The sequence below is a fragment of the Ascidiella aspersa genome, chromosome 8, assembly GCF_963924565.1.
Source record: "Ascidiella aspersa chromosome 8, kaAscAspe10.2, whole genome shotgun sequence".
NCBI lineage: Eukaryota > Metazoa > Chordata > Ascidiacea > Phlebobranchia > Ascidiidae > Ascidiella > Ascidiella aspersa.
Genome location: NC_139454.1, coordinates 4,842,917 through 4,863,279, shown reverse-complemented (window position 1 = coordinate 4,863,279; position 20,363 = coordinate 4,842,917). Strand labels below are relative to the sequence as shown.

General features: G+C 36.6%; 1 protein-coding gene across 2 annotated transcripts; it reads left to right on the top strand.

Annotated features, from left to right (window-relative positions):
• The first annotated feature begins 1,843 nt into the window (after positions 1-1,843).
• On the top strand, positions 1,844-19,167 carry LOC146135283 (sodium-coupled monocarboxylate transporter 2-like). 2 transcript variants are annotated; one of them, XM_083395233.1, is made up of 13 exons: positions 1,844-1,941; positions 3,319-3,422; positions 6,408-6,596; positions 8,357-8,422; positions 8,923-9,042; positions 9,301-9,455; positions 10,756-10,896; positions 13,753-13,971; positions 14,406-14,518; positions 16,196-16,353; positions 17,444-17,667; positions 18,028-18,131; positions 18,421-19,167. In XM_083395233.1, exons 1-13 carry the CDS (start codon positions 1,878-1,880, stop codon positions 18,522-18,524), a joined length of 1,761 nt encoding a protein of 586 aa, XP_083251359.1. In that variant the 5' UTR covers positions 1,844-1,877; the 3' UTR covers positions 18,525-19,167. The 2 variants fall into 2 exon arrangements, with proteins under 2 accessions (XP_083251359.1, XP_083251358.1); XM_083395232.1 differs by having other exon boundaries at positions 18,413-19,167.
• Positions 19,168-20,363: the final 1,196 nt, after the last annotated feature.

Genomic DNA, 20,363 nt, shown 5'->3' with positions numbered 1-20,363 from the left:
TACCATGACAATCATTAACAATGGAAATTTCGCCAACTTATTGTATCTGGAAGCATAATTGTCAGTTAAAATTTATTACGGCCCGCAGATACCTTTCTGAGGTTGGTTTAGGCACGCGTCTAGGAAGGTTGCCCAGCCCTGCATTAGATAACTGGTTGTATCATAGTGTCTACCTTTTACCTTAGCGTGTATAGTTAGGGTGAAGTTTTAATTTAACGATTTTGTAGAAAGTGAGTCGCCAATTTGGTTAAGTGTGACACATTCTGAACAATAAATGAGAATAAAAACTTACAGTGCACTAATAAAATGCCAACAATTTAGCTAATGCAATTTTGTTTATTCTCTAAGTTATAAATAGTTTCTAAGCATACAGCTTAGGAATCATCAGGTTACGGGCTTTATGCTAAGGCGTTAATGATTATCCATGAAAAGTGCGAATGGCATTTTATATACGAATTCCTGTAAACTATTTATTTCAGAGCATGGAACGTTGGCAATACAGCACTCGGAATTCCCGTAAAAATGTGTTTTTTGGGCCGCGGAAAGTTTTATTGTTACACCCAGCAATTTGCGATGCACTTTGAGCTATGTATATGCTCGTTTCGTTTTATAGTGTCGCAAAAACCCGCAAAATACTGTTCACCGGTAAATAGGCGATTTGGAAGTTCCAGAAAATGCCATGCGCTTGCTTTTTTCGAACTTGAACGTTTTACGTCACACGACGCTAGGGATGTCCGATTGTTTGTCTTTTTCCGATACCCGATATTTTCTGGCAAAAGCGTGCGTTTCGATACCGATTACGTCATATTAAAATTAAATTAAAAAAATATTAAAGTTTAAACGTTCGTCCTCAAGTCCGAGTCCGACTCCCTTCTTGGCCTTATTCCAATACCGATACCCGACATTTTTAGGCAAAATTACGACCGTACCATCCGATACCAATTACGTCATTTCTAAATTAAATTAAACAAATGTTAAATTTTAAACGTTCTTATACTCGAGTTCGAGTCCGACTCCAGACGAAAAAATACGACTCCGTCTCGAGTTCGACTCCGACTCCGTAGTCTTGGAGAAAGTAATTTGCAAATTGTAGGTATAATAGTTAAGTTTGATTTAATTCTTTTTGTATATAGAAAGTCAGAAGTACAGTATGTATATATAACCAATGTGTTGAAACAGGGGTGTTGATTTAAGATAAGATACGGTGGTAAAAAAGATAAGATATCGTTGGTAAAAAGCAGCTTCCGAGGGTCTAGATCACAGTTGTTGAACACATATACGTGTGTGCCTTTCATTGATTTAAGATACAGGTTTATTTGTTGTTACAAATACGAACAGAGCAGCAAAGAATCAACAAAGAACCACAGAATGGTTATCGAGACAGTTGACCCTGAAGGTATAGGGAATTCAGGTTACAAAAAAATACGAAATATCAACGAAAATAAAGGAGATTAAAAGCTACCATTACAGATAGAACATCACAAAATGCAGCAAAAATAGGTTTGACAAGAAATTAAACAATGAACAGTCAATCGCTTTAAGAAAAACTTAAACCACAATGCGGAACGAGATAGTCAACACGCCGGAAAACACGTTTCAGGCAAGCCAATCAATTTACTAAATTCCCCACGGCGATGGTCAGTTCATCTGAAAGCAACGGTCATTCAGAAGCAAGTCACGCGAAATCAAATTGTCAACAAGCAATGTCACTTACTTCCATGGAAAATGACATTGGATTTCAAAGCCACAATATTTTTTCAAAAATTCTACTTTGTTTCTGACGAAAAGTGTTCAATGAAATACCCCGCCATATTAACAAAGGTTATTTATAATATTTTTCCACAGAATTAGATTTTTTTAATTAATCGACAAAATTTATGGCGAAAATGTCACAAGTCCAGCAGGGCAACTTTGGGCCGATCGACTTTCTTGTCTTTATTGGTAAGTTGCTTAAATTTACTTTAATTAAATCAATCAATTTTTTTAGAATATAGACATTATTGCGTTACCATATTTTATTACGATAGCTGGTAAATCCACTTAAGCCTAAAATGTCACTGAAAAATTCAGTGAATTGAATTGGTTATACTCACGCTTACTAATCGTGTCGCCGCAAAAATAAGTTAAACACAGTGACAATTCAATCGTTGTTATGTCCAAAGAGAGTATTACAAAAATTATAAGTAGCAATTTAAAAAAAATGTAAAAATGGGGAATACTCCTTTCTTAAATGTCCTTTTGAACCGATTCTATAACACAAATTTTCTCGTAACTTAAGCTTTTAGCTTTTGTTCACTAACTTTGTGTCCAAGCAAATTACTTTTTATCCATTAGAGTGAGTAAATTTAATCATTAACTTAACTTGTTAGTGTCATTATCGTATTTTATATGCAGTATGGAAAAAAAAGCTACTCAGTTCCATTCATACGCGGCGCTAATTTGTTTTGTTTGGTTGTTGTGACCGCCAAAAAAATTAATGGGACAGAAAATATTCCATCTAAGTACCAACTTCTAGATCTCCTTTATAATTGCGCAATCAGGCGACATTTGGGGAATTGGAAAGACCGTTTCCGCTCTTTAAAATAAAACAGCCAAACAACATCACTAAAACCTTATCTTACATAAAATATACGCCTTTTTTAAATATCGTTTTTTACACATTTTGTTACCATGTAAACAGTGATCAAACTTCATCTCACAAAATTTAAGTTCTCTGTTGAGCAGCAAAACATCATCCTAAACGAAAAGGTCAACTGTCACTCAACCCCGAATTTTATAATAACCAATTGCTAAGTTGTTGCTAGACTTTCGGCATGTTGCGCGATAAAGCTGATCTGGCAACTTCTTATCGTTGAAATCACTTTTTGTCACCTTTTCTCGCGGCAACCCAAATACACAGCGTAAGTAGAACAGAAAAATGTTGCCGATCCAATTCTTTTCACTAAACTATTAACCGGACATTAACATAATGCATTCGCTTAAATTAGTTTTAATATGACATTTTAGGTATTACTTACCTAATCCAATTCGTTTCTATGTACCTGTTGTAAGTGAACAAAACAAAAACAAGACAATAAACAGTATATATAAATTGGAACAACAAATATGAGCCATTGCTTCATATTACTTTGCAATTTTCTAAAATAAAAAAAATTCTTCCTTAATACCAATCTCAATAAATCTAAGCATGTGAACCATTTTAGTCGACGACCCAACCAAATCAAACGGTCACACAATTTTGGGTCGCCAGCCCGTAGGCTGATAAACAAAGGTTTAAATTAATTTTCCAAAACAAAGTGTTTTTGTGTTTATTTTTAGCCTCCATTTTGTCAACGCTGATTATCGGGGTCGTGTATGCAGTTAAGGACAGGGGAGATCATTCAACGGAGAGCTATTACTTCGGTGGGAGGAAGTTATCACCGGTAAGAACTATTTATTATTTTCTCTTTATGTTACTTTCTGAATTTTAAATTGGCCGATTGATTTTTCGAGAGGTTTTTGTATAAATACGTTTCGATTTAGGTTTTGCGAACAGATTGCGTACTTTTCTAGTTGTAAATAAATTAACACATACATATTTTTGTTTTTCATGTGTAAAGACTACTACGTATTTTTATTGCGTATGGCTTTAGCGTGATAGCAAAAAACTATCGATTAAAACAGATGTTAATCCAAGAATTTTAATTCCGATTTTACACAAAATTAAAAAATCTGCCGTAAAATTATACAACAGTAATAGCTCACATTTTGATAACCCCTCAATCAGGTATCGTACACATACACGACTACACGTGCACACGAACGCACGCACGCTCGCACGCAAGCACACACACTTACACACGCGCATGTACAAGCAACAACTGACATGGTAAATCCCATGTAACAAGTCAATTCCCCAATCAGTAGCGAAGCCGGTTTCGTAAGACACGTTAATCCGGATTGAGGAACAAAACACTGCTTTGCGTCAATCCTAAGCGCAACAGCCCCAGTCATTAGCAATGTTTGTTTACATACAACTATCCGGTTCTCTTGATGAAAACCAAACCGTAGGTCACGGGTTCGAATCCCAGCGTGACCGATCGTTATCTACTTTTGCTTTTACGCTCCTGCGCAAATATTTTGAGAGGTAATTGCAGGAACCTGAGATCAAGGCATTTGCCGCAAAGTGTTACAGGCCTCAAATTGCGCTGGAAACATTGACTACATTTTCAGATCTAATTATGTGCAAATACTTGGTTGTATTTCTGGCTCAGTGCTTTGCGAAAATGCCACATCTGAAAAAATTGTTCCTAATGGACAAGGCTTGCGGATTTAGGCTTTTCATTGTATTCAGGCGTTGAATGCTTATTGGACGAATACCCATACAACCACTTAGCATAAGTTCCGATCATATTATAGAAAAAAAAACTCGAAATTGCGCTGGAAACATTGGCTACATTTTTAGTTTTAATTATATGCAAATACGTAGACCTGCATTTCTGGCTCAGTGCTCTGCAAAAATGCCACATCTGAACAAGTTGTTCCTAATGGACAAGGCTTGTTGGACCATTTTGGTGTTCCATGCGTTTTTATATAAGCGTTAATTGCCTATACTTACCACAACTAAATGGTTTAACATACTTACTATACGCACTATTATCAGGTTTTGGCCAAAATTCGCTTTCATGTATAAAATAAGCAGAGTTATTAACTTATCTTTCATCTTTTTATTGTAATATATTCCACACAATGTTTCGTTTATCGCAACTAGATTGAATCACAAGACATGGCTGAGACACTAAAATTACTTGGTTTGGAATCGAAACCCGATGCCACCCTAGTATCGGACGAGTACCGATACTACCGCTTGGTATCGGGATTGTGCTCCGATCCGATATTATCGGACATTCCTAAAAGAGAAATTAAAAATCCGGCAACACATGTCACCTCTATAAAGGTCAGAATCCCTGGTGTGATTGCCCCAGTCTTCTTCGCTTTTCACGGCAGCTTAACAGCAACCCATCCGCGTTTCGGTGGCATTCTCACATAAGGTGGGACGTGACTCAAAGCATGAAGCCAATGAAATCGATCGCAAAATATAAACAGCAGCGGCTGAGGAAGCGGTCAACATTCGAGTAGCGACCCACCTCACGTCTGGTCGTATACGACATGGCCGGGTTTCGGTTCCGATCCATTCTTTCTCCTTTATTGGCGTTGTCACAACGTTAGGGACCCCATTCACCTCGGCGAAATTTGCGACCTGATATTTCGAGAGTGTCACATCTCCGAAAGTTGTGCCGCTAATAAACTGAAATTGTTGCTTTAGTTAGCTTTAGCAATCCAGCAATCGCACTTTGAGCAAAAATAATAATATTCATGTTTATGGATATTAATACTCAGCTATATTACCATATAATCGATTTATTTTGCTGATTTTTTCACAATATAAACTACAAGACATACTCTTCAAGCAGAGCCGCCGCAAATTCATACCTTCTTCAGTTCTATAATAACTTTCAAATTCAAAATCTCCAAACAGCAGTTAAGTCGCAAAACGTAACTTTGATTGCAAAAAGCCGCCATCGCTTCACAGGGATGAGATCGTTGTATAGGTCGCAAACATTAGCGACGTAACAATATATCGGGGTCAAATGTGAGAGTGTTTCACTTATTCGTCGGTGGGTGATTTTGAATTTTCCCACACGACTGTAACAACATTCACGCGTAACTTGACGAACCCCGACAAATTGGGTCGTCTCCGTGGCTACACCACCTTGCTTGGAATGCCGTTGAGCAGTGACTATGCAAAATTTGCATTAGCACCCTGAAAAATGTGTTGGAGTTTTGCAAACCAAAACTGGTAATTTTACCTATTATTAGCATACGGAATACTACGTATAAAAAATGTTTAATGACAATGAGTAATTTGGCAATTTAATTTACTCTTATGCTGTGGACGAGTATTTATACAATCGTATAGTATTATAGGACGAGTAACGATACCACCCAAGTATATGACGAGTTCCTCTACCACTTTATCATCGGACGAGTACTGATACCACACAAGTATCGAACGAGTACCGATACCAACCGAATTTCGGACGAGTTCCGATACCAACCGAGTTTCGGACGAGTACAAATACCACCCTAGCATCAGACGAGTACCGATACTACTCTGTCGATGTTATCAGACTTGTTAGAATAAATAGCGATACCACCTAATTATCGGAGGAGAACCGATATCACTCTGGGTATCCGAAGAGTGCGTTAAGTTTATTTAGCTAGTAGCGATACCACTTGGTAGGTTTGAAGGAGTACCGATATTCTCCTACTATCGCACGAGTAGCGATACCACCCTGTCGAAATTATTTTTCCTCTCTAAATTAAAATAATGCCCTATTTCATTTTCGCGCATTGTTTATTTGCAGATCCTGGTCGGATTTTCCATCTCAGTGACTTTTCTCTCGTCGATCACGGTGATAGCTTACCCGACCGAGATCTACTTGTTCGGTGCAGTGGCCTACTGGTATGTGCTCTCAATGGCTATTCCCATCATCATCGGCTACTTGTACTACATACCCTTGTACCACGGCCTACAACTATGCTCCATATACGAGGTAAGTTAAATTATGAAACTGTTAAATTATTATCTCTTAAATTTTTAAATGTCAACTTCCGTTACAAAGCTACAGACAAAGTATAAATCAGGCCGTGAGTTCGAATCTCACTATGAACTAGGTTACAAACGGAATGACTGAAGTTAACTCAGACGAGAAAGTCTAAAGTATATTGCTACCATTTGAAGTCATTATCGTCATTAACGTGCATATGGGCGAGAAGATATCTTAATTTTTTACATATTCAGTTTGCACATTCCAACGTTTTTACCTTTTTATGCTTTAAAAGATAAAAATTTAGGATTTACTAAATTCATGCGTTTTCAAAACCTCCATTTATGAACTTGAATTGTTTTTAAATTCAGCGTGAAATAGAAAACAGCTTCTCGGAAAAGCTTTGAAACACGAAGATTTAAATGCGCGTAATTTCAAGGTAGTTATCTGTTTTTCGCATCTACTTCCTTCAACTTTAAACTGACAATTTAAGCTGCGAAAATAAATAAGGATACCTGAGAAAACACGTGCGTAATTCGCGAAAGATTGTCACGAGAAAAACAACATCTCCAATTTTGGTTTTTGGGGCCCATTAAAACTCTATTAGCGGCAACGGCGGTTAATTAAATAAATAAAAACTTGTTTTTTAGCGCAACTTTTAGATGTAGGCTTACCGGTAGGCACAACCTTGCAATGCTTCCAATGGCTTGTCAAATATAGGGAAGCCAGTAATACCACATAATTAGGACTCAATTGCATGTTTAGACACGCGACTTGGCTTTTGTAGAGACACGCCTTGAGATTTCGCGCGAAATTCAACACTTATTACCTGTTTACTTAGGATTAGACTTTTGCCGTTCAGCCCGCATTGACGTTTTAAAAAGGGGTGATTTAACTGCAAAACAGCACGCCTTTATCAAACAAACAAGCTATACTATTATCTCGGCAATCTAGTAAGGCAGCCTTGTAGACTGTAGAGTGCGTTTTTGCTTTATAATACACGTCATTTAGCGGTTCATAAAACCGAGTAATTTTCGCGATAAGATAACGTCCTGTATATTAAGCCAAACCTAGATTTGATACAAACGATAAACACGTTTTTCGAGGACTGTTGTTTTTATGCGATGACATTATTCAACAGTTACAAAAAGCTGAAATCACAGCAATTTAACAATTACTTTCCAGCAGCTACACTTAGTAATATGTTTGCTACCATAGATATTATGATGAATAACATTACATTTTAACAACATTCCCTCACAAATATACTTAGTTTACATTAGAGCCTAACGTAACTGCGTCTTCAGGGTTTTAACTGCGTGTTTTTAAACTTCTTTTATATTTGAATAAACTCACCAAATGTTCATTGCTTACCGCACTGAACACAAGTAAGAAAAACGCAGTTAAAATTAGGTTTTATATAATTCAACAACACCAAAAAACAGAAATGCTATTACCATTGTTCATATGTGTTTACTTCTTGGACATTTCGTTTTAATCGTTACCATTCTAGAAAAACTTTTCTTGTATAAAAAGACCAAAATTGATATTAAAACAAGTGGAATGGCGATTTTTATAGCATAAATGTACAAACGTTCAGTTTAATATACGGCAAACTTTTTTATAACAATCTTAAAACACTGATCGTTTTCCAAATAGATATATTATTGCCATTTGTGCATTGTCCAAATATTTTCCATTCTATTTTATATTATCTGTCGAACATGTATTTCATTTAAACTTACAACAATGCTTCTTTGTTTCAGCTTCTAGAAATGCGTTTCAACAAACAAGTTCGAATGATTACGTCAGCAATTAGCATCGTGAATATGGTGAGTCAGCGCTTTTACGTTTGTGCGTTGTTTGAATCCGCTGGAATAACATCATTAGCGGCAGCTGTTACGTCATACAAGAAAAATAAACTTGATACAATGGTAATATTAAAAACAAACCATACATCGAAAATTATAAATGATAAATAATTCCTTTTGTCTCTATAGTTGTCATTCTTTAGATTAAGTTAACTAACAAAATCTTTTAAACTGATAAAAATTGAATAGGTTTTATTTATAGCGTTAAAATTATGCCACCTACTTCTGCCTGGGCTTTGATATTTATTGTACGTCTAACTACAACCTCCAGCCATCATATTAAGATTTATTTGAAACGTTCCCCAAATTCTTTCTATTATGGGCTTTGATAGTCATTCTTTAAACATTACAAAAGTCACACATTTTTTTGTGTATTTTATTTCATTAAGTTGTAGATATAAATCATCCCCATGTCTGGTATGTGTTTTTAAGCAAACGAAAACAAGTTGTTTTTCTTGCAGATGGTTTACATGGGAGTGACGATTTATGCTCCAGCTCTTGCACTTAGTGCAGTGACCCCGATTGACCTCAAGTGGGCCATCGCACTCACGAGTTTCATATGCACGATCTACACAGCCGCCGTGAGTTGTTGTTCACAAGTATATATATCATCGCACTCATGAGCTTCATATGCACAATCTACACAGCTGCCGTGAGTTGTAGATCACGAGCATGTATATGATCGCTCTCACGAGCTTTATATGAACGGTCTATACAGCCGCCGTGAGTTGTAAATCACGAGTATATAAATCATCATACTGAAGTTTTATCAAAAATATTACGGATTAAACCTTTTTTGATTTCAGTAAACACTACCTAAACCCTCCTTTTTTGTTTAGGGCGGTGTAAAAGCGGTGATTTGGACAGACGTTGTGCAAAGTGGCGTTATCCTGGCCGGCATTTTGTCCGTATTCATCCGCACACTGATACTGGTCGGCGGATGGAGACCAATGTTCGAAGCTGTGGTGCTCGGAAACAGGACAAAGTTTTTTGAGTAAGATTTTGTTTGTTTCATCTATATTTTCTTTGAAAAAATCTATTACTTCTTAAATATACACTAATATTTCAATTTGGCCTTTATGGAACCCTTAAAATTAATTCGCGGACCCCAGTTTAGGAACTTCTGATCTAGGGAAAGGGGGGGCATAAGAAGCAGAAAAGTTTTGTTGGGCGGATCAAAAAATGGATTTGAAATACACATATTACAATGTGTGATTCTTCTGTAGAGCTATAAATATTCTAATTTGACACGCTATGGTAGTTGTAGAAATAAGTGAGGATGCCTTATAAGTATAATTTATTCAATAACTATTTTAGAATAAATCATCAAAAAAAATTAAAGGCTTAATTTTACTTAAAAACACTTTACAGAGAAAAAACAGGGGCTGGATCATATTGCTTCGCGGGCCGGATTTGTCCCGCGGGTCGTAATTTTCCAGGTCTGATTTTTTTATAGGGATGTCCGATAATATCGGATCGGGGTCGATACTAGATGCCAAGTGGTAGTATCGGTACTCGTCCGATAATATCGGATCGGGGCCGATACTAGATGCCAAGTGGTAGTATCGGTACTCGTCCGATAATATCGGATCGGGGCCGATACCCGATGCCAAGTTGTAGTATCGGTACTCGAACGAATCTAGGGTGGTATCGGTGCAGATCATATACCCCTATTATAGAAAATTCGACCATTATTTGCGATTTAACTAAGCGCTGGACACTTTAATAGTTTAAGTGGTATATTTATTCAAACCAAGAGCATATTTAGAACCGTAAGGTAACTAGGCCTATATGTTTCTATGTTTCTCGGCACTAAAGTATTTATTTTTGCTTAACAACACGAAAATTGATTCGTTTACACAATTCATTATCTTTAATGTTTCTCACCTGACGATAGTAATGACGCCATTTTATATTGCATCAGACTGTCTAATTTTGCTCAAAATATCACGTATCGGTATGACAAAAACGTTTCAGACCATCCGTATAGTTCAAAGCAAAGAATAGTGACTACTAAACTTGATTGTATTTAGTGGGTTAGGACATAATTCCTATTTTTGATGAGGTTAGGGATGTTCCTGACATCTTTGAAGTTCATTTCTTTACCTTTTTATAAGATTTTTAAAATATATCTTTATTTTGTATTATTACAGTTTTTGACAACTGCTATGTTTTATAGTCTTCCTATAGATGTTTTGACCTTTTCCTTTATTTCCCTATGGCACTTCTTTATTTAAATTCGCAAAAGTCTCGCATCTTACAATTTTACACATTTTCAAATTTTGTTTTCGCAGCTTTAACCCTGACCCGACACTGCGCGCCACCACGTGGTCGGCCTTCTTCGGGCCAATAGTGATCGGCCTTTCTGGCCTCTGCTCAAACCAGCTCATCCCCCAGCGCTACCTGTCCTGTAAATCCCTTCAGGACGCCAGAAAGTGAGTGGTGACGTTAAAAAATTATTATTAACGAAATATCACAACTTGACCATCGCTTATAAACACAGCAATTGGTATTTGGTAAATATTATAAATTATTATTGGTTATCTAACTGATATTCAATATTAAAGTCTCGCATTTATATTTGTGATAGAAATAGATTATTTTCTACAATTACCAAAAGATTATTTTACGAATTCACTATGAGTTTTAGCGTTTTACAATTTTTTTTTTTTAACTTTAAAGCTTGCGTTAAACTAAAATAATTAAAACTAAATCAACGGCACACTTTTTAAAAGACCACTCTCGGGTAATCTATGTTATTGGCCGTATTTGTCTAATTCTAAATAGGGTAATCAGTTGGCACTATATAACGATAAATTGTAAAAAAAACAGTGTCTCCCTAGAAAAAATGGCGAGATCTCATAACAGCCATTGAAGGATCACTGTCAGGTAATCTATGTAAATGGTCGTAATTCTAAATAGGGTAACTGGTGGCACTATATAAAGACAAATTGTATAGATTCTCGACAAGCTTTCGCACAACCGTGCTTCATTAGGTCAGGGTAGAAAAGAGTTTTGCTATTTTGGTTGTGCGAAATCTTGTCGAGAATACATTACAATTTGTCGTTATATAGTGGCATCAGATTACCATATTTCGAATTACCCCAAAACGGCCATTTAAATAGATTACCTGACAGTGATTTTTCACTAGCTGCTGTGAGATCCCGCCATGTTTTTTCAGGTGACACTGTTGTTTTGTTTATTTGTTGTTGTTTTTTGGCAGTCTTACGACTCAAGAAAACCTTTTGTCGTGACACCAATTACAACATGTAACCAACGGTTTTAAGGAACAACACGTAATAACTCAATAATAGACACTGGGATGAATATTAGACACTGGGAAGAACTGTATGTTTTAGTAGGGGCGGTAAAAGAGTATTGCATACCCATTTAGAATTGCCCAAGACCAAAAATAAAAATGTTGTTGACCTTCTTCCGATGTACAGTTCAATCCTGGCCCTACATCAAATTAACCAGAACCTCACATGACTGGTTGTCCCAGCACTGTCTTAACATCTACTAACAGTTCAGTTAATCCCGGCCTGCATTTTAATTTCTTTAACAAAAAAGGCGTTTGACGTCATGGTTAAGATAGAGACAAATGACCCCGTGACAGCCGGATTGGCGAGTGGGTCAATTTGCCCCTCACCCCTTTTAACTCACCCTCCTTGGGGATTATGCGTCTGGGGTTAAACGCGTTAGGCGTGTTGTTTTCTGGACGATCAAAGCATCTCAACCTTTTTATGGTTTGTTCAACTCAAGGGTTGCTAACTTGGGTTCCGTGAATCTCTTGGGGGTAAGTGGACTAGTTTTAGGGGGTTTATGTATGTCTATTGATGACTGGTTATATAATTTTAAAGAGTGAATTATTTTAAAGAAAAGAGTTTAAATGAAATAAAACGCTCTGGTCTCATTTTCCTTCAAAACTATTCCGACTGAATTCAAGTTTTGCATTCGTTGTATCAAACAAACAGCAGGTTTCTTAAGTCAGCTTGATTTTTATGACGTCAATGGATGATGTCATAAAAATTCACGCCGAGCCTGGTCCAATCAAACAAAATATTTTTAGGGTCCTGCGTTAAAACAAATAAAAACCCTGGTTATTTAATAAGCACGGTTAAGTTATAAAGTTATAGGTTGGGAGAAAATAATTTTTGTTTACTTTTCGTGTTAAAATGTTTTGCAAAACAAGATCTAAAGAGTGATTGCAATTCTAAAGGTTGATTCACACTTAACGACCGAAGCCGAGCTTTTAACCGAAAGCGTTAAAGTTGAAATATTTCATCTTTCCGCATTACGCTTTAGTCTTCGACGTTTTCCTTCCACGCAAAATGTGTCTAGTGTCAGGCAACCTTGAGCTATGCAACCGCAATGTTTGCACAGCTTTTGCATGGCGATTAGTTTTGAAATGTAATCTGCTAAAAGCAATAAATCATTTTACCGCCACTGTTTATGGTGGAAGTGCAGGTGCTTTTATCTATTATTATGAGGTTTTTTTTGTCGGCCTCTAGCTAAAATTATTACTATGTTTCAATTACTTAAATTTTGTTGTGCAGTTATAATAAATTTTAAATTACGTTATAATTTTGTTTTTGTTTTTATAAACTATGTTAGGCCTACTTTAAAGGCCATCATTCCATTTATTTGTTTTTCAATGTTTTTTCTGGGTCATAATTCTTACTATTGAAAACCTTGTATGCCTAATTGAAAATATATTTTTATTGAGATTAAAGAATTTAAAACAATGCCTGAGCCAGGGGTCACTAAACTTTTTTGCATAAAGTGCCGGATAACTCACTATAAGTCACGGGCCAGCCTATGCTGTAAATATTTCGTGCGCTAGATATAATTGGTATTGAGCTTTATAGCTTATAGTTATAATAAACATAGAAACATAAACAAACAAATATCAAAATACTACTTAGTAAGCTTTATAAAATTGTGGTTTGGTTTGAAATTTCATCCACAATTTTACTTAGTTTTGTATCAGACAAATATTTTTGTTAATGAAGCATTAACAACCAGAATATTCAAACCCATACAGAAGTAGGTATCATTTTGAACGTTTCGAATACATCATCTTTATTCGTTTTCAACGTTCAAAATGATACCTATTTCTGTATGGATTTTAGATATTCTTGTTACGTCTTACTAATAATAACAACGACCATATTTTATGATTATTTGGGAATATGCCCCTTGTCGGATAAATTAAGCTGCCAGGTCGGGTCTGGGCCTGTTTGTTGAACCCCTGTCGCACACCTTGTATAACTCATCTCATACCTTTACAGGTCGTTGGTTTTCGGTTTTCTACTCTTCGCCTTCTTATCCGCTCTAGCGCTCACCAACGGACTTGTGATGTATGCCTACTTTAAGGGTTGTGATCCACTAAGATCTGGCCAGATCAAAAAGGCAGACCAGATGGTTCCATACCTCTCCACCCTCATATTCAACGACATGCCTGGAATGTCGGGGCTCTTCGTTGCTGCTGCCTACAGTGGAACGTTAAGGTCTGTCTGTTGTATATTTATCATGCTATCAGAGCGGTGCATTTGGGACAACCCGAGTTTGACGTTTTCGAGCAAGACGTTTGTTGGACAGTACGACAATCAGTATAAGGCAAACACACATGGACACCAAGTGCTCTCGCATAAGGCTACAGCTTGTCTCGAACCATCGAGATTGCAAACTGCGATCAAAATGCGTCCGATTCTCTCGGTGTCCACCTGACGAATACCATGCAATATAACGCAATAAAAACAAAATCGAGAAAAAATGGAGGCTGCAAAATTCACACTAAAGTCCTATCGATGAATGGCGATTACCTCGGCCAAACGCAGTCGGCACAAAGGGCTACAATAATTAAATTTGTGACACACACCACAATTCTCTAAATGACTTGCAATTTGTTTCGATCTCTTGGCTAACGTTCTTGTTTTTTTAGCACCATTTCTTCTGGAATAAACGCCCTGGCAAACCTGCTACTGGAAGACTTTGTTCTGAAGTTCAGGCCTGGATTAAGTTCTGCAAAAAAGCTCACAATCAGCAAAATGTTCGGTAAGCGGGTTAAAGGTCACGAGAGCAAAGTTCGCCTCCTTTGATATTGTGAACCGACCTCGTGTTCGGGGTCATGGGTTATACAAATTATGATTTACCCCTGTGCCCCAGAGTACAGGTTTAGCAGACTCCCTATACTGGTTACAGTATAACGAAGGCAAAGATGGAATTCTGTTCCCATATTGTAAACCTCCCTACATATTTGTGGTGAATGGCATTAGCGAAGTCCAATTTTTTTGGGGGGTTGCATACATTTTTTAGATATGACTCCACATGTTTATGTCATTACGTTATACGTCATACTTCAAGCATTTTTTCGAGGCGTTCTGTTCTCGAACGAAATAGTGTCCAACCACAAAGCGGCATAAAAAATTGACGTTATTCACTTCATCGATGGATGACGCAATCATTTTAAAAAAAGGGTTAACTTAATTTATTAAGATTTCTTTACTCTTATGTCTTTACAGAATAGAGGTTGTAGCGGACGCCCTTCTGGTTTTATTATTTGACATTTTTAGTGAATATGCGTTAATCGGTTTATGGTAAAAAAATTATTACGGAATGTTATGGCTGTAAAATGGCAAAAAAATCGTTAAAGTCATCTTAGAACTTATAGAGCTGATAATATTTTACGCATTTAGTTCTTTTTGAAACCCAAGTTGCATTTTGCTCTCAGGGCACAATTTGTCGCTTTTGTTCGCGTGTAAATGAACTTTTTTGTTCAAAACAGTCAAACAATCGTTGTATTTGTACAAAATTAGCTTTCGGCGCAATACTTAACCATACTTTTGTTCACGAAGAAAACGTGAAATAGCTAACAATTTTGGACTTTCGTTTTTTTTTAATATTATAAAAAGCAATAACACCAACAAAAACCGTCTGTCTGTTCTTAATCGGGGTACCTTATATTTGTTTCATGAAGGGGCGGATAACTGTAAGAAATATGAAGATCTCGGCCGGACATCAAATTTATTTTTAACTTTCTTGATTACATTTTCGTCAAACGAAGGAACATAAACAATTTTAGCAAAACATATAGTAAGCTTCATAGAATTTTCGATTGGTTAAAAAACAATATCAAGTTTAGTTTATGTTTGCACCCGACAAACATTTGCATTAACAAACTATTATAAACCGTGTTTTTGAAATTATGCTGCGGGCTACATTTAGCACATGGGTTGTAGTTTGCGGACCTTTAGTCAAAATCCCTTTTAAACTTGCTAGATTCTTAGCATGGTCGATTAAAAATAACCCGACTCTGGCCAAAAAAATGAACCCGAGTCCGATCCCGGATAAATGTGCAATTTCGTCTAGTCCCGAGTTCGGCTTCGACTCTGTAACATGTATTTCACCCATTTACGCTACTAAAAAAGGTGGATATTCAGTTATGCACTCATAGGGGTGTCATATAATTCATCTAACAACAATACATGATTGGAAAATAATCCAGCATTTGCTATTAAACTTTTACAATTTGCAGTTTGCGGTCTTATCAGTGCGCACGTCGGACTCGGGACTCGGATAGATTTACGAAGTCTTACTCGAGTTCCGAATTCCGAGTCCGACTCAAGCAAAACAAACTGACTCCGCCGAGTCCTGAGTCCGAATCAGCAGCCCTGATTTTCAGCACGCCATCTGCTCTCGTGCATCGTCTAGCGGTAAATAAATTATTCGCAGCTGTACTGCTCGGCATCCTGGTGACAGCGATCGCATACCTCGCCTCATCAATGGACGCCACTGTGCTTCACATCGCCTACACTTCGTTCGGAACATTCGGAGCCCCCGTTTTGGCACTTTTCAGTCTCGCCATATTCGTTCCTTGGTGCAACGCTAAGGTAAGTAGAGGTTACGGTTTTGACTCAGTGTTGTACACAAGTCGTTTTTAAATGACTTAAGTCCCAGTCAAGTCTTTCCAAAAACTTACAAGTAAAGTCCCAGTCCAAGTCATCAGTTGCCCAAGTCCAGTTCAAGTTAAATTACTTAAATAAAAATAAACAATAAATTTTTTAAATTGCCAAACTCATCCGATTGTTGTAAGCAATTATTCAACCTAAACATTATAAAAAACAACATTTGGCAATCTAATAATTTTGCGTGCAAAATCTTTGTTAAATTATTCAATTATAGAAAGTAAATGTTAAATAAAAACACTTTTCTTCAGTCCAAGTCATTCGACTCAATGACTTAAGTCCAAGTCAAGTCATTTATCCAAAAGTCAAGTCCAATTAGTTGAAAACAGTGACTTAATTGTACTTCAATCAAGTCATCGACTTAAGTCATTGCAACACTGGGATTTATAATTTGCTTGGGTCATCGGCTGAAGTGGTTCACATTGTTAGATTTATCGAAATTGGTTCGGTCAAGACATCTGCAAAATTTGAGAAAATTGCTGAAGCAATAAGATGGCATGGCTTAGTAATTTGGTTACTTAAATTTATGAATTCATTTTCAGAATGTCTTTAGTCAAAAATATTTAAGTAGACAACTAGATAATTATTTAGGTTATGGTTGTCTGATGCTTGCCTTTTCATTCCGATACTGATTCCCGATATTTTGAACAAAGATAATCGCGATCCGATTTGAAATAGATGAATTTAAAACGATCAAATATTTTTTCTAGATTTTCTGCCGAAATGTGCATAAGCAACTTATGTTTTAACTAAAGAGGATATAAGCTCATATAGAAACGTCTTAATCAAGATGAAGTCGATCTACTCGACATTTTAGGCTTTGGAATCCATTATGAAGCTGCATAACAGATCCGTACATAGTGTACCCTAGGATCGAGTAGATCGACATCATCTTGATTAAGACGATTCGATACGAAGCATCTACTCGACCTTTTTGGCTTTGCGATGCATTATCCAGATACATTACAGATCCGTGCATAGTGTATCCAACTTTTATTTACATTCAAAAACGCAGGGCGCGATGTCGGGCGCTGTGATTGGCTGCTTCTGTGCCACGTGGATAGCGGTTGGCGGGATTTTGCACCCGAGACCTTTCCACAAGAACCAGTTCCTTCCCACCTCCACGCAACAGTGCCCCATCGCGAACGTGACGTCGTCGCAAATGACGTCATACGTCACCGACTACGTCAACGTCACTGAAGTGACGTCACTGATGCCGACTCCTCCTTCCGAGCCAAGGTGTTTTATATTGACCGCTTATGAAGCAACGTAATAGTGTAATTGTAATGCAATGAAAAAATGCTGCTACGTTTAACAGCTTATATGCATGGGTAAAATAACTTTCTTATCGACACGATTAAAGGTTTTCCACCAGAACACACAAAGTTACGTCATAACGTGGCGCCTAAAACAAGTAATTTTTGGAAACCTTACGTTATCATTCGTCGTAGTGCACAAATATGCAACTGAACCTTAGTTTAAAAACAATAAAGAAACTAACCGAAGGCCTGGTTCGAAATGGGCATAGCCTGGACTGCAGAAAAACATCTTTTAGAACATCGTTTAACTATCCTGGCTTACTTTCACCTCTGATTACAGACCAGCAGAAAGCGAAGGTATTTACGCCATCTCACACTTGCTGTACGGACTCATTGGATTCTTCATCACTGTTATAATGGGAATCCTTATATCGTTCTTCACAGGTTGGTTCTCAACAGTAATATAAAGGATTTTTTAGGTAGAAAAGCATAGAGTGTCATATTTTTTCCATCTACATTACTATGTGAAAAAACGCATTTTTTTTAAATGATTGTGAATTGCTTAAAGAAAAGTCCCAATTTCTAGTTTTGGCAAACACGGTATTTCTAATTCTAATCTGATTGAGATAATCTGAAAAAATCTCATGATATGTTTAATCTAATGTAAAAAGCTAAAAAAATTCTAGTTTTCCTGTCCGTGTTTACCGCACTTTATAACTGCTCAGGTTTTAAGGACCCGAAGAAAGCAAACGCCAAGTTATTTGTTCCTCTCTTCGACAACCGATACCTTCCCAAGGCAGTCAGGAAGTTCTTCAGGTTCGGTGTCCCCCCAATTAGGGGGGCAAATGGCAACGGGACCGAACATGTCGATGTTCCGCTGGTTACCACTGGAAAGGAGCTCTATATGTGAAACAATCGACATTTTATTGCGTCACACTTACCTTTCAAATGTGTGCATTTTTCAAATCTTGCCAAGAAGTCAACAGTTGATGCTTATGGCTTAAATAAGATACAATTGACAATGTGGAAGGCACTGTAACTATGACGTTACAATTGGCATTTATGACGTCACATTTGGTATTCAGGTTGTGCCTTTTTTTCGTTACACCGGAGAAATTTATATTCAGTTTATGGACAACTTCTTTTTATGGCAAGTTTTTCAACTAGGTTGCTATTCTAAAACATGGCGTATATTGCAATTGGGAGCAAAAACAAAAAAAAAAATTTACATTTCTAAGCAACTATTACACTGTTGTTTTTTATGCGATAAATTGGCTGTTTTGTGTCCGTTATTATTATTTTTTTTTCATATAATTTACTTCCTTTATTAGGTATTTTACAACGATCCTTAAAGTATATTATTCTCCGAATGTCAAAATTCGGCAGCATTTGAACTTTTTTCTCTTGCCTTAACGTGTTATATTTTTGTGACCCGCGCTGTATTCAAGTATTATTTGTTTTAAAACAACCATTGCTTTTACGTTTGGATCTATTGACGATTTTAACAGGTTTAGAAAAGTAGTAAAATATTGTTTTTTCCAGCAATACTGAAAAGTAAATTTAATATTTTATCAGGACGTAAGTTTTTAAAAAAGCCTTGTTTGTAACACTGGGAATTAAAGAATCACAATAAATGTTTAACTAGGTTACAAAATTACATTTCTGGTTTCCAATAAGCACAAATGCATTTTTCTGTACAGAGCGTGCACATATTACCTAGTTAGACGCAAAGAACAGCTTCTTACAACAGTTGTGGTAATGACAGTGACGTAATGGGAATTCCCCGCAAGGATTACTTGTGTTTTCAAATTCCGTTTTTCTGTTGGAAAAGTTACTGACTAAAACGTCAGGTGTAAACGATTAAAAAGAAGCTCTATGTGTGACTATATGTCTGTTTTTTTTTTATTCTAAAAAAGGTTATTAATTGGTTTTATTTAAAATAAACTTCATGTATGTTAGAGGGGTTGAAGGTAAGAATGAAACTGTTTGGTTAATTTTAACAGCGTTGTAATTGTTTAAACAAAGTACTGCTAGAGTTGGCGTAATTGTTCCAAAAAAACTGCCGACAGAACTTGCAGCAAATGCAGAATCATTGCTAGCCGGTTTGCTACGTAGTGTTACGTGGTAAACAAATACAGCCTGTAAATGTATACAATATGATCATTTTTGAAGTGAAACCTACATTTTTAGCTGTTGACACGCAAAATGCTTTTGTTAGCTCAAATCATTGTATTTTCTACTTCTCAACAAACTTATACGAATTGTAGACAAATTGATTTTATCTGTGAAAACTATTACCAAACTAGGTCAGTTGAAACCGGAAATCGTAAACGCTTAAACAGTTCTTGTCATCAGTTGCATAACAGTTCTTGTCGTCAGTTGCATATGCTAACACTGTGGTTGTCTTAAGGTTAAAACAAAACATAAAATTTTTTGGCGCTCTTTCACTTATGTACGTGAAAAGTTATGCAAAAAAAAAATAATAATACCGCATACCACAACGCATATCGTTTATGGGTTAGGGTGCGGGTTAGCGTTTGGGTTAGGGTGGGTCAAGTAATATTATGTTTATTATTAATAATAACTTGACCCACCCTCAACCAAACGCTAACCCAAACAATATGCGTTGTGGTATGCGTTGTGGTATGCGGCATTTAAAGAAAGTTTTTTTTTTAT

What these genes read in the sequence shown, in the direction of transcription:
- LOC146135283 (XM_083395232.1), top strand. Translation starts at nt 1,878, where the DNA reads ATGGCGAAAATGTCACAAGTCCAGCAGGGCAACTTTGGGCCGATCGAC. An exon ending in CAATTAGCATCGTGAATATG is followed by an intron (nt 8,423 to 8,922) that starts GTGAGTCAGCGC and finishes TTTTTCTTGCAG; the next exon opens with ATGGTTTACATGGGAGTGAC. An exon ending in TCCCTTCAGGACGCCAGAAA is followed by an intron (nt 10,897 to 13,752) that starts GTGAGTGGTGAC and finishes ATACCTTTACAG; the next exon opens with GTCGTTGGTTTTCGGTTTTC.